The 13,637-nt window shown below is 62.1% G+C and overlaps 1 protein-coding gene across 6 annotated transcripts; it reads right to left on the bottom strand.

Annotated features, from left to right (window-relative positions):
• Nucleotides 1–612: 612 nt before the first annotated feature.
• Nucleotides 613–13,197, bottom strand: MKNK2 (MAPK interacting serine/threonine kinase 2). 6 transcript variants are annotated; one of them, XM_021084207.2, is made up of 15 exons: nucleotides 13,045–13,197; nucleotides 12,767–12,902; nucleotides 9,619–9,653; nucleotides 9,255–9,342; nucleotides 9,055–9,156; nucleotides 8,875–8,972; nucleotides 6,510–6,589; nucleotides 6,125–6,198; nucleotides 5,766–5,870; nucleotides 5,585–5,640; nucleotides 5,403–5,498; nucleotides 4,748–4,942; nucleotides 3,696–3,860; nucleotides 2,973–3,016; nucleotides 613–2,662 (listed from the first exon to the last, which is right to left on the bottom strand). In XM_021084207.2, the coding sequence occupies exons 5-15, from the start codon at nucleotides 9,152–9,154 to the stop codon at nucleotides 2,425–2,427; spliced, it is 1,251 nt and encodes a 416-aa protein (XP_020939866.1). In that variant the 5' UTR covers nucleotides 9,155–9,156; nucleotides 9,255–9,342; nucleotides 9,619–9,653; nucleotides 12,767–12,902; nucleotides 13,045–13,197; the 3' UTR covers nucleotides 613–2,424. The 6 variants fall into 6 exon arrangements, with proteins under 6 accessions (XP_020939866.1, XP_020939864.2, XP_084869634.1 ...); XM_021084205.2 differs by having other exon boundaries at nucleotides 613–2,627; XM_085013508.1 differs by having other exon boundaries at nucleotides 613–934.
• Between the last annotated feature and the right edge of the window lie 440 nt (nucleotides 13,198–13,637).

The following is a 13,637-nucleotide window of genomic DNA, read 5'->3' as shown; positions in this document are numbered from 1 at the left end:
CTCAGATCCCTGCTTGTCAGAAGACGAAACTGACAAGCATGGCAGTCTGGAAAGGGGCTGGGATTCCAGACCCTGCTGCTGCCCTTAACAACTGAACTTCACTGCCCCCTTTTGTCTCCTGCCTCCAGGAAGTCTTCCCTGTTCCACTTCCTCTCCCTTCCCCCAACCTCCCAGGATCAGAAGTTGGCCCTGGGCTGCCCAGCAGAGACCTGCATACAGTAAGAATGTAATCATGGCTGAGGGGATTAAGTCTACAGAGGGAGGAGAGCCAGCCAGGAGGGGGAGGTTTGAATTACTGGGGTTTACTGAATTAAGTTGCATTGTCTAGGGGTGCCCCTCCCCCACCAAAAGCTGGTTTCCTGCTTCCCCTTGGATCTGCAACAACAGCATGCTTTACCCCACCTAACCTTGGTTGTGGGGTGACACAGGAGAGCTCCCACAGCCAGGCCTCTCGATCTACCCTCTGTTGTGAGGAAGCCCAAACCGCACGGGGGACCATGTGCCAGCCTTGCCCTCGGACCAGCCCCCACCTGTGGATGACCGACCCAGGTGTCCCGGAGCAGAGCCGAGCAGTTACAGGGCAACAGAAAACCAGGGGGTGCGCGCGCAAACTAGTTTTTATGACTTTTATTAAATCCTTACAAAACAGAATATAAAATTCCGGCATTGACAGTTGGTGTCAAGGAAAACTTCTGAGCTGTATCAGTTCACCTGGTACAGTGGAGTTAAAGTGCTTGGATGTTTTTTCCCCCACTTTAAAAAAAAGTTGTTTTTTTTTTGTCTTTTTTACACATCTTAACATTGAAACACTGCTATTCCCCCTTCCCCCAGCGCCAGAGCAGCCTGGGACCAGGTTGCTCATTCACAGTAACGGTTCTGACCAGTCCTCCGGGCCGCGCTGTCGATGACAGGGGGGAGGAAGTGGCTGTCCCACCTTTGAAGGAAAAAAAAAAAAAAAAAGCTGCTCACAGCTCAGCTTTCCCTAGTAAAATGGCCATGGCGCCGGCTGCGGGAGAATCCATTTGTTTTTTTTTTTACAAAAAGGCAGAATCCCCAAAATTGCAAAACGTGGAATCACTGATGGGCGAGAAATGATGGGGGGTGGCCTCCCCACCCCCAGTCTTTGGAAAGGCCAGTCCACAGATCCGGGCGGGCGGGGGCGGCGGCCCCCCACCAGCCACCACGGACTGCGACAATCTACGAGGCTGAGAGGGCCGCAGAGACCGCACCCGAGCCACCCCTCCCCCCCCACATTCAAGTATTTTTCAACAGGGAAGGGAAGCGAACCGCTGTCTTAAGAAACTAAGGAAATGGGCGAACAGCTAGAAGCCAGACGGCCGCGGGGCGCCCCGCTGGCAGAAGCACGTGTGCGGTAAAAAAGAAAGCCTGGATTGCATAGTGTCCCACCCGAGGGCGCAGGGCGTCAGAGTCTCCCCGGCCCCGCGGGTCACGCGACTTCTGACTCTGGCGCGGGCGGAGGGGGCGTGGCGGCCGCGGCCTTTCCTGAAGGCGGGCGGGGCAGAGACACCGCCCTTGGGGGTCGGGGGATTCTGAGACGCCCGGAGTAGGGGGCCGACAGAGCTTCCACGCCAGAGCCGGGGAGCGACCGGGCGTGACGTGGCCATGATCAGACTGAGCCCTGAGAAAAGGCACTCGGGTGCCCGGGTGGAGGGGGTCCGCGGGACCCCCCCGTTGGCTGACGGCCGCCTGTCTGGCCCCCCCACCTCCTCTAGCGCCACTCTCCCGGGTGGACTGTCCCCGGGGGGGCTAAGGGCCCCGGTCATTTGCAGCTTAAGGTCAGGATCCGAGGGAGCCCGGATTGTCAGTTAGCAGGGGGTCCAGTGGGCGGAGCCACCCCGCCCGCCCCCAGGTCCCCCTTTTACGACAGAGACCTGAGAAGCCCCTGCCCCCGCCCCGCTCCCAGGGTGTCTGTGGGGAGGGAAGAAGCTACCGTCTCGTCAAGGGAGGTGGGGGGCGACCCGTCCCTGAAAATACTGTGAGCGTGGGGAGGGGGACGCGCGGTCCGGCTCCCGCTCGCCCGCCCGGGAAGACGCCGCGCCCTCCTCTCCTGAGTCACGCGGGCGGCGGGGAGGGGCCTTCACAGTACCGGGCGCATCTGGGGCCGGGGCGGCGGGAGGGGGCCCACCCAGCCGCACGCCCTCCGTTCTCCTCCCCGGCGCCCGCTTTGCTTTTAACACCGTTAAGAGGGGGGAAAAAATCTTTTTTTAAAGAAAGGGAACAGAAAAAAAGAAAAAAAACCCAACAGCAGAAACCTTATATAAAAAGACCCCCCGGAGCTGAGCTTAGCGCCTAGGAAGCCAGATGGGGGGCGGGCAGCCCGCTGGTCACCCGCAGGCAATAGCTTAAAAAAATCTTTAGATCTGAAGGGGGTGGGGCGGCCTATGTACAGAGGGAAGGAGGGGGTCACGCGTGCTCTCCCACCAGGACCACGGGAGCGGCGGACAGGCTGGCACGCTGCCGCCGCTGGGCCAACTTGGACTGGGAGGGCGGGGAGAGCTGCAGGCAGCGTGAGGTAGCTCGGATGACCACGGGCTGGTCCTGCCCCGCCTCCTCGGCCGCGTCCTCTTCTCGCTGGGCCAGCTGCCGGTTCATGGCAATGGCCTCGGCTGCGAACGAGGTAAGGTCTTTGGCACAGCTGTTCCTGGGGACAGCGGGGGCGGGCGTGGGGATGGGTCACCAAATAGAGGGAGGTAGCCACCGTCCCCCTGCTTCCCTCGGGAGCCCTGGGGTCTGTGCAGTTCCTTGGGAGCGGGGCCCCAAGAGACCCTGGCCGCTGGGGGAAGGGGTCTAGAACCTCTGCTAAGGTCCCAAATCCGTCACCCAGTACAAGGACACCCAAGCACTTGAAGAGCTTCTCGCCACACGACTTAAGTTTTTTTTTTCTGTCTTCTTTAAACATCTTCACATGTGGCGCCCCCTCCTGGACCCGGGGTTTCCCACACGGGCCTTACCTCTGCAGGACCATGGGCGTGGGCAGCGTGTTCTCTGGGGCGCACTGCAAGGAGAAAAGAAAGGGCAGTCTGAATAGCAGAGCCTGGCCCGCCCTCTGGGGCGCCCAGCGGTCTGTGAGAGGGGCAAGAGTTAAAGCCCTGCACCTGCCCCGGAACTGAGCCAGGCTGGGGGGAAGGGAGGCGCAGCAGGAGCCCCGCCCTAGTGGGCGGGGCCTGAGTCTCACCAAAGCCACTCCCTCCAGATGGTTCCCAGCTGCGGAAAGGGGTTGGGAACCCCTTCCACCAGCCCATCCGCCTTGACAGTGGGGCCCTAGTGCCAGCTTGTACTTTTGGGTAAGGCCCCTGCCCTGCTGGCCTCCCTGCCTGGGATGGCAGCCCATCTGGGAGGCACCCACTGGGCAGAAGAAACATCTTTTCTTGGATTGGTGGGGACAAATCTCTGGACAGGGTTAGCAGGGCATGGATCTACCCTGGCTTGCTGCCCACCCTGCTACCTGGCTGACCTCAGCTTCATGCTGTTTGAGGCCTGAAGAGGCCCCAGTGCCTCCAGGACACAGGGCCTGGCAAATAGCTAAGAAGTAACTCCTGCAGTCCCCTGGCCCAGTCAGGGCAGGGGTCTTGATGCTGGGCTGCTGAAGGTTCTAGTACCCTTGCCCATCCACAGAGGCTGGATGGAGGTGAGTGGCCTCCCACGCCTCCCAGGGGATGCAGCTGGAGACTCACCCCCTGCACCCAGGGATGCTGCAGGACTTGGGCAGCGCTCAGCCTCCGCTTGGCATCACGGACGAGGAGCTTCGAGATGAGGTCTTTGGCAGCGAAGGAGATGTGGGCCCAGTCCTTCTCAGGAAACTCGTACTTACCCTCCTGAATGCTCTCAAACAGCATGTTCTGGAGAGGACACAGGAGAGAGGGGTCATTTCAGCCAGCAAGGGTGGAGGCCAGAACTGCTTAATGGGCAAGCCTGGACCCGGAGGAGCACTGCACGGGAACACAGGAAGTGAGTGACACTTCCATCAGGGCCCCCACAATCCACCACATTGAGTATGACCTGGGCCCAGGGAAAAGGGCCCTGGCTGCAACCCCCCAATACAGCAGGATGGACAGAGGGCTGAAAAGTGCCCTGAGATCAGCCAGCAAGACCAGTAGTTCTGGGGGGCCAAGGAAGGCAAGGACCCAGTGGTCTGGAAATGGCTGGTAGGCTGGACCAGAGTGGCTTCAGGGAGGAACTCGGTAGGTTCTGCCCAAATGGAGACCAATTTACAAGCCAGATTTTGGGGTCACTGGGCCGTGAACCCTGAGCCGCCTACAGTGCATAGAGGCTAGAACCTGATCACCCCAAATCATAGGCCTCACTCCTACTTCAACTCCCTGACCCAACTGCTTTCTCCAGGGGGGTGGGGAACCCAAAGAGTCTCTGGGAACCCAGGAAGGCCAGGCAGGCACTGCCCTATGGATGTCATCAGTGGTTAGAGGCCAAGCCCTAAAGGACTCTCAAGGGGTACACCCAGCAGGGCCTTGGGTGGGTGTAAGTGTGGACGTCCACAGGCCGGCCTTGGGGTGCACTGGACAGTCCTGGGGGATGCTCGGTCTAGGTCCACCAAGGTGAGGGGTAGCTCTCTGCATGGACGAGGCCTTTGGGGTGCACTGGGCAGGCAGAGGTGGGAGTTTACAGTCCAGGTCCCAGAGTGTGTGAGCGCGAGTGCACGCGTGTGCCTGCCTTGGCAGGCCTGGTGGGGTGCTCGGGTGAGGGGTGCACGGGAGGCCCCTACTCGCACCTGGCAGGCAGGGCAGGCCTCTCCGCGGTCCCAGCCGCAGTCGCTGCCGCAGTGGCCCACGAAGGGCGGGTAGCCGCTAAGCAGTATGTAGAGGATGACGCCCAGGCTCCAGAGGTCGCAGCGCTTGTCGTAGATGCTGGCTTCCTCGCTGAAGGCCTCCACCACCTCCGGGGCCATGTACTCAGCGGAACCGCACTGCGGGCGGGGGGCAGGGTGGGGCATTAGGGCCCGGCGGGGGTGGGAAGCGGCGGGAAGCAGCGTCCACAACTGGGACTTCCCTGAGACCGCAGCCAGACAGCCCCGCCAGACCAATCAGAGGCTGCCGAGGGGGCCCGCCTACCGGCCAATTAGAGGCTGCTGCTGGGTCAGCCCCGCCCCAACCCTCTGCCCCCGCCCAATCAACAGGTGATGGCAGCCCGCCCAGCCCCAAAGAGCCTGACCGCGGCCCCGCCCAGCCGCACCCCCTGGGCCAATCAGCCGCTGTTGCTAAGCGGAAGCCCAGCTCCAAGGCCCAAGCAGCCAAACAGGCTCCACACCTTCAGGTTACGCAATCACAGCCTGGGACTAGATCTGGGGCCATTTCAGTCGTTTGGCCCCTGTCAACACCTACTCCTCCCAGCCCCACTCGGAGCACCCTGACTCCGCAGGCCCTTACCGGTGTGAGCAGCTCCGGGGTGGAAATGGGGGAGCAGTCCCCGTTGAGTTTGATGCCACTGCCCAGGTCAAAGTCGCAGATCTTCACAGGGGAGACCTGGGAAGGGTGGCACGGGGCAGTGTGGGTAGCGGCCCCACCCTCTGGGGAAAGGAAAGCCATCCCCACCCCCAGGCGCCACTCACCTGGTTGGGGTGCTCACAGAGGATGTTTTCCGGCTTTAGATCCCTGTGGGCGATCCCTGCAAGGAGAACCAGGAACCACGAGGGAATGTCAGGGGCAAGTGGGCATGCCTTCCAGGAGTCCTGCACAGGTGGACTGGGAGCAAGGCTGGACACTCAGGGACCCCTGGGGCAGGCCGCTCACCTTTGTTGTGTAGAAAGTCCAGGGCGCTGGCCACATCCTGCACCACCACACTGGCTTCCAGCTCATTGAAGTGCCGCCGCTTGTGGATGTGGCTCAGGATGGAGCCTGGGGCCAAGCCACAGAGCAGAACACAGAGGGATCACCTCCACTGCCCAATGCCCAGCACCCACCCCACCCTGGCAGAGAAGCCACTACTCTGGCCTCCTTGGGCCCCAAGTCCTCCAGCGTGAGCTGGCGTGTGGACTCCACAAAGCCCCTGTGCTGTGCAGCTCCCCCTCTCCCCCAAAAGGCTCTCCCTGGTGGCACTGAGCCTCCAGCCCATTAGGACCCAACTGAAATGTCCCATAGGCCCCACATACCGCCCCGCATCTTCTCAAACACCAGGTAGAAGCGGTCCTCCTCCTCAAAGAACTCAATCAGCTCCAGAACGTTCCTGGTGTGGGGGGCAGAGAGGCAGAGGAAGAGTGAGTCTTCCCCAGGCCCCTGTCACCCACAGCCCAGCCCAGGAGGGGCCCTCCTTCTCTACCCCCTGAAACCCACCCCACCCCACCCCACTCAGGAAGCCTGAGCCTGGGGCCATGGGCCTGCTTCCACCCTGCCCACCTTGGACTGTCAGCCTGCCTGCCGCTAGGCCCACCCACAGCACCTGGCACTGGGCCTGGCACACAGTGGGGGTGATGAGGTGTTCAGGCCACTGAGAGATGGCTTGGGGACCAGTGCTGTGGCGAGGGGAGGTCACATTACCTGTGTCCCTGGCACTGATACAACATCTCCACCTCCCGGAAAACCCTACTCCGAATGTGGCCCGGCTGCTTCTCAATGATCTGAAATGGCGTGGGGGGAGGGAGAGATTCACCAACTGGATCATCAGGGCCCCCCACAGCCCGAGGGCCCCGCCAGAAACTTCTCCTGTGCCATGCCTGACACTCATTAGACTCTGAAAGCAGAGCGTGCCTATGGGGGCCCAGAATTTACTGGAAGTCAAAACTGTGGTGTCAGCACCAACTGGGGGCAATGTGTTTCCCAGAGGCATCTGAGGAGGGGTGAGGGGATAGGGAAAGCAGGGAGGTGGAGCCGGCCAGCTTACTACCCCCTGACCCGGACAAGCCTTGGGGCACATTTGGGACCTGGAACCCCTGCAAAAATACCCCTTGGAGTTCCCGTGGTGGCGCAGTGGTTAACGAATCTGACTAGGAACCATGAGGTCGCAGGTTCGTTCCCTGGTCCTGCTCAGTGGGTTAAGGATCCAGCGTTGCTGTGAGCTGTGGTGGAGGCTGCAGACACGGCTCAGATCTGGTGTTGCTGTCTGGTGTAGGCCGGTGGCTACAGCTCCGATTAGACCTCTAGCCTAGTAACCTCCATATGCCGCAGGAGTGGCCCTAGAAAAGGCAAAAAGATAAAAAAACCAAACCAAAACAAAACAAAACAAACAAACAAAAACTATCCCTTCAGGGCAGCAGGTTCCTCCCTGTCTAGGAGGGTGGTGACCACCAGGCAGGTTGGTTCACACACCACCCAAGGAACTGGAGGGGCCTGGGGGCACTTGGCTACCAGCCCACTTGCCTGGGCACCAATCTTGCCCCCAGGTCCCACGCTAGTCTGGGCAGATGGCCCTGGTCCTGTGAGCCCAAGTTTGTTTCAGGTCGGCTCAGCCTGGCCCTACTGCCCATGGGCAGGCTCAGCCTCCTGGGATCCCAGAGCATCAAGAAACCAGCCCACGCCTCTGCCTTCACTTTTCCCTGACACCCAGGAGCTCTAAGGACCAGAGGGTTCTGGGCCCGCCCCTGGGGCTCCCCCAGACACTCCACTCACAGAGAGGTGAGGTCGGAAGGTGCTGCCAGCGCTCTCCCAGTGTCGGGGCCCCGACACCCATGGGGAGCTCCTCCCAGGTTGGAGCCTGGGCCTCTCTCACTGAGTTGGGGGTAGGCTAGGTCACCATCAGGCCCAGAGGTCCCTGCCCACCAGCAGCTTGGGGGAAGGGATGTGGGGTGTTCCTCAAGCTAGGCTCCAGCAGCAGGCAGGCAGGTATGTCCACTGGCCACCAGGGCTGGGCCACTCTAAGCACTGTCCTGCCTGTCTAGTGACAAATACACCTGTCCCACAGAGGAGCAGAGCCACCAGATTCTGGGGCTCCTTGAGACAGTGCCACCAGTGCACCCTTCTGGTGTTAACTGACCCTCATCCCGTTCCGTGGGAATGTGGCCACTTCACAGAGGAGACAGTGGTGCCTCTTTGGAGGCACACAGCCTTCTGGGAGGTCACACACAGTAAAACCCAACCCCACCGAGCCTCAGAGTGACAGAGGCCAGGCTGCCCAGTAGGACCCTTTGGATGGAAGGGGCCCAGGAGAACACCTATTGTGGTACCTGCTCGATGCCAGATGTCCAGTTCTTCACTGCCCACCCTACCCAGGAACTCCCAGGGCACAGGAACCACAGCCACCCCAGTCATTACACTTCCTCCAGGACCCGAGGCATCCAGCCAGGCCTGCTTGCCAGGGAGTACCTGGCCCTCCTTCCTGGACGTCCAGCCTCCTGGGACCCCACCCAGCCCTGAGACACGGTCACGAGGGAGGCCTGGAAGGCATCTCAGAACGTGGAGTCTGACGCTTGGCCAGGCAACACAGACTTCGCAGCCACACCCTGGGTCAGGGGCAGCACAGGTGTGCAGGAGGTTCTCCTGGGCCTGACCCCATCTCCCTTATGCCCAGCTCCCCTGGGCTTAAGTATGGCACTGCCTTTCCATCTCTGTAACCAACATAAGGCCTGGCCTGTGTGACCCAGCAAGTGAGCACTGGCTCTGCCTGAAGCCCCCAGTTCCTGGAGGCCTCTCTGACACCAGATCTTTGGCCACATGCACAGCCCCCCGCCCCGCCCCTTGTGGTCACTTCCCACTTGGACTTGGGGGCTCAGCCCAGGCTGACCTGGATTCCCAGGGGTGGCCTGAGTCACCGGCCTTGGGGCCATTTTTAGACACTGGTTTTCCCCAGCTGCCAGTCCCCCAGCTCAAATGCCAGCTCCCCTCCTCCCGCCATGGGTGGCCTGCGCCAGATCCCAGCCACTGCCAGGGAGAGGCGGGGGAGCTGCCCACATGCCGGGGGCCAGCTCACCTTGACGGCATACTCCTGATTGGTGATGAGGTTGACACAGGTCTGCACGCGGGCGTGGGCACCCTCCCCAAGAACGTCCTCCTGCAGCTGGTAGACATCTGCCAAAGCAGGGGCAGGGGGCAGTGAGAGCCGTCCTGGCCACCATCTGCCCCACACCTTGCCCCCATTGGCCACACTCACCTTCAAACCTGCCAGAAAAACTGTCAGTGGCTCGGCACCTCTTCTTCTTCTTGCCCCTCTTCTTGGCATCAGGGATGTCGATGGGCTGGCTCGAGGGCATATCTGTGTAGGGAGACCTGGGGGTGAGGCTGACCTGGCACAGGAGGTGGCCCCTGCCCCCACTTACTGCAGGAGGCGCACCCTCCCTTCCAACCCCTTACCAGGGCGGGCTGGGCACTCCAGGCTCAAGTCCGTCTCCCCGTGGTGGGCCTGGTCTAGGGAGAAAGCCAGCTCGAAAGGATTCTGCCCCTACAGAAGAGGACCAGAGAGAGCTCAGGCCCCGGCCCTGGCCCAAGCATGCCCCTGACCCGACCCCATGTCCACATGCTGCAGGCCAGAAAGCCTGGCTCAGCGTGACCACAAGGAAATGGACCTTTCACCTTCAGCCCAGGGCCCTTGGGGCCTCTGAGAGTGGATGTGGGGTGGGAAGAAGCCAGATGCAGGCGGCCAGGGGATGCTTGCCTCCTAGAACAGGGCTGAGTCACCGTGGGGCCCAAGCCATGCCTTGAAGCTCAGTTTGCTCACCTGCAGGATGGGGCCAGCCCCACAGCCTGGCGATCCTGTGCGGGCGCAGGGATCAAAGGCATCAGGGAGTTAGGGCGAGCGAGTGAGTCACTAGCTACCCAGGCAGGGCTCCCAACTAGGCAGCCCTGCCTGCTCTCCCACAGCCCCTGGCCTCAGTTTCCCCTCTGTGAAAGGGGGCACCACTGCCCTCTTTACTTCACGTTGTTCCCTTGTCCCCACTGCACCTTTTGCACGGGACGATTCTCACCACCCCACCTCTGCTCCTGACACTGCCTGCGATGGCCCCAGCCCCCCAGCTCTGTGCATCCTGAAGCAACTGCCTCCTCTCCTGGCCCACACTGGGCCACTCCCTGCCCTGCCCCATCCACCCCACACACCCCAGGAGGGAGCCCCTCACAGGCCCCAGTGCCCAGCTAAGAAAAGAGCAATGTTGGGGAGGGGCCCCAAGACTGGGGGAGTGCCCGGGGGAGTGAATAAAGGCAGCCGGGGTTCCTCTGAACATAACACAACCTGATAAACACATGAGGACTGGCAGCCCCAGCAGGGCATGAGAATGAGGCCTTAAGGCTGGAACTCTGAGACCCTACCAGGTTCCCCCATTCTGGCAGACCAGGTGCCAGGGCTTCAAGCGTGTGTGCGGGGCCTCTCCATGTAGCAAGTGGTGCCAGTGCTGATGCTGGATGATGTGGACCCAGCCCCTGACCCTCTCTGTGCCTTGGGACAACTGGAACCAGGGCTCTGGCAGGGGAGTCATCTGGCAGAAAAGGAGTTCCAGGAGAGCCACAAGAGACACCCAGGGGCCCACCGGCAGAAGGGGCCTGGCCAAATTCCTGTAGATGGGAGGCCCGGAAGCCAGTCCAGCAGCAGAGGGGCAGGCAGAGGTCAGAGGGAGCGGCTGGAAAACAGGCGTGGGCCCTCCAGCCTCCCCACCCGCCCTGCAGATAGTTGCTAGGAGGCCTGGCTGGAGGGGAGGGGAGGGAGGAGGGGCTCCAGCCAGTCCCTGCAAGGGCTCCAGCAGCTGGCCCTGCCTGACTGCAAGGGGGTCGGCACCCAGGGGTTGGCACCCACAGGGAGTCAGGCACACAGGTCCTTCCACTGAGAGGTGCAGCCACAGGAAGCCAACATGGGGGTGACTAGGAGGGAGGCTGGACGTGCTGCTCAGGCAAGCGGTAGCACTCACCAGCTTCTCACCTCAGCCTAGTGACATCAGCCTGGGCCTGAAGCACCCACAGGTGACTCGGGAGGAAGCCACCCCCAACTTGTGGGACCATGTACGAGCACAAGGGCCTAACAGGGGCTCCAGGTCCTGTCACTGCCTCCAACTCAAAGAGCTGGACCCTGGAGAGGAAGCGTGGCTGAGCCACCAAGGTGAAGAGACACCAGGCATGGCCAGTTCCTGTGTCCCTGTCACCAAGTGCAAGGGGAACCAAAGACAAATCCCCACTATTTCTAAGCCTCCACTTTCCCATTTTTTGCGGGGGAGGGGGGCACCCTCAGCAGGTGGAAGTTCCCGGGCCAGGGACTGAACCTACACTACAGCAGTGACAATGCCGGATCCTTAACCTGCTGAACCACCAGGGAACTCCCACTTCCTCATCTTAAAATGGGGAAAATGTGTCAGAGACACCTAGCAGATTTGTCTATCTGCTGCCCTGCTGCCAGGCTGAGGGAGGTGCCCCAGCCCAAGGAAACAGTCTAGTGCAATAGAAGAAGCCTCCTAGCATGGCCACTCAGAGGGCCACCTCAGAGCCAGGGCTCCTATCCAGTATCCCCCCAACTCCCTCAGGACTCCCACAGTGCCACCTCAAAGCAGGGCTATCTGGCACCCTGCAGATGCCAGCCAGCTGTAGTACAAGGCAGTGTGGACAGGCCAGGCCTAGAGCTGGCTGCGGGTTTCTAGTCAGCAGGCCTTGGCAGGAGGTGGCTGGAACCATCCAGAGAGTTCGACTTTGCTTTGGCCACTGTGCTGGCCCCACACGCTGACCCCATCTAGGCTCAAGCCCAGCCCTGGGAGGGCTCAGACCACCGCCAGTGACATCTCAAGTCCATCCTGCTCCTCTTGCCCAGCCCTGAACATTTGGACATGCCAAGGCTGTGTCTGCCCCGGGGGTAGAAGCGAGGATGACAGGAGTGTGGGCAGGGGTGGGGCGCTGGCCCAGGACGCTGGCTGGACAGGCCTGGGAATTTTAACCCAGTCTCGGCTTGCTCCTCCCACCGTGGTGTGCAGTTTGCCTGTAGGTATATTCGCGCGTGCACACATACACACAAATGGACATGCATGCACGCGTGAACACACACACCTAGGTCCTGCCTTCTCTACAGGGCAACAGGTCCCTGCCCAGGGAAGCCATTACGTAACACAGCTAGCAAGGTGGGGTGGCCGCTGCGCTGACATCACTGCGTCCCCTGGGCCGGGCCCTATGGGCCACTGCCTAGCACCTGCCTGTGCCCCCCTTCCCCCTGCCCCAGACTCGTTCATCTGAGACCAGGACTTGGCGGCCACAGCCAGGGGGCCCCAGCAGAAACTTCCCGCTCTGACAGGAAATAGCACTCTGGCCTAGGGTGTCTGGAAGGTGGAGGACTGGGAGAGCATTCAATCCACTGCCCCATTCTGCAGACCACCTAGGAGGGCGTGGGGGTGCCTGCAGCCCTGCCTGGGGTTTCTGGAGGAAGGACTCCACAGACCCCACAGGCCCCATGACGCTGGGGTCAGGACTGTGGCCTGCAGATGCCCCAGTGCACACTCAGCAGGGGTCTTCAGGAGACACAAATCCAGGGGCCCCCACAGGCGGGGGAGGGGGGGCAGCAGAGGAAAGACCTTACTGGCCCCAGGGCGCTAGGGACTGAACTGTGTGGCCTACTGAACGCCCTCCCCCCCAGTATACCCCTGGCTGGGGTTTGCGGGGAACACATAGGAAGGATCCCCATAGGCCAGACTCCTAGAAGAAAGACCCACAGGCCCCAGGATATCAGAGACGGGACTGCGGCCAATTGAACACCCCTACCAGTGCACAGCTGAAGCAGCCCCAGGAGCGGGGTGGGGTGCTGCCCCGAGCTCCCGAGGGATCCTGGGGTCGGGCTCCCGCGCCCTGCCACCGGCCACTCCAGTGGTACGGCCGAGGCGCCCCCAAACCGATCCGGCCCTCACCTTGAACGAACGGTGGAAGCCCTGAAGTTCGGCTGTTTTCTTCTGCACCATCTTCTGTCCGGGCCCCGCCAGCGGGGGAGGGGACGAGGGGCCCGGGGGGCGGCCCGTGGGCGGGGGGGCGGCCGAGAAGGGGACCCTGTGGGCGGGAGCAGACAAAGGAGGGCGTTGAGTGGCCGCGGCCAGCGCGCCGGGAGCCCAGGCCAGGGCGGCGAGGCTCCGTGGGGCCCGATCCCCGCGCCTGGGTTGGAGCCAGGCTGGGGTCACCGGGCCGCACTCACCGGGGTCGGGCTCGGGCCGGGGCCGCAATGCCGCCGCCCGAGACGCGCCGCAGCCCGGACCCCGCTGCGCGGACCGCGCGGGGAACAGCGCCGCCACCGCCGCTGCCGCCACCGCGGACTCCTCCGTCAGGGCCGCCACCGCCGAGAGGAGCCGGGCGCGCCGCGTCGCCACCACCTTTATAGCCAAGTTCGGCCCCGCCCCGACGCAGACCCCGCCCCTCATGACCCGCCCTTGTGCGCACGACGGGGGCGGGGCTGAAAGGCCGCTCTAGCCGTGGGGCGTGTCTGCGCGCGTGCGCCTTGCAGTGCTCCGGGTTTCTGGCGCGGGACCGGGCAAGATCCTGACGCAGCCGGAGACTCGAGGAAGCCCGCGGGACCCTGGCACTGAGCCAAAGCCCGGCCCTGCCCTCTGGCAACAACATTAGTCTATTGGCCGGGGCTAAGATACACTGACTCCTTTTAGCCACTCTCCTGCTCCAGAACCTGCCATGGCTCCCTCTTGCATCTTTGCTTGAGAACCTGGTGTGTCTCCTTTTCAGCTTCTTGATCCTGGCCCCAGCTATCGTGCAGGAGCACCCCAACTGGCTTAGAGG

Source organism: Sus scrofa, chromosome 2 (genome assembly GCF_054392235.1).
Source record: "Sus scrofa isolate SSC_HxYL_T2T_F1_AM1 chromosome 2, Sscrofa_HxYL_maternal_Yorkshire_Landrace_v2.0, whole genome shotgun sequence".
NCBI lineage: Eukaryota > Metazoa > Chordata > Mammalia > Artiodactyla > Suidae > Sus > Sus scrofa.
Note: the sequence above shows the minus strand (reverse complement) of the source record. Positions and strands in the feature narration are given on the sequence as shown.

Coding starts and splice junctions, on each gene's coding strand:
- MKNK2 (XM_021084204.2), bottom strand. CDS start 12,817: ATGGTGCAGAAGAAAACAGCCGAACTTCAGGGCTTCCACCGTTCGTTC. Junction 5,871..6,124: donor GTTTGAGAAGATGCGGGGCG/GTATGTGGGGCC, acceptor GCTTGGCCCCAG/GCTCCATCCTGAGCCACATC. Junction 2,628..2,972: donor ACGCCCATGGTCCTGCAGAG/GTAAGGCCCGTG, acceptor CCTCGTTCGCAG/CCGAGGCCATTGCCATGAAC.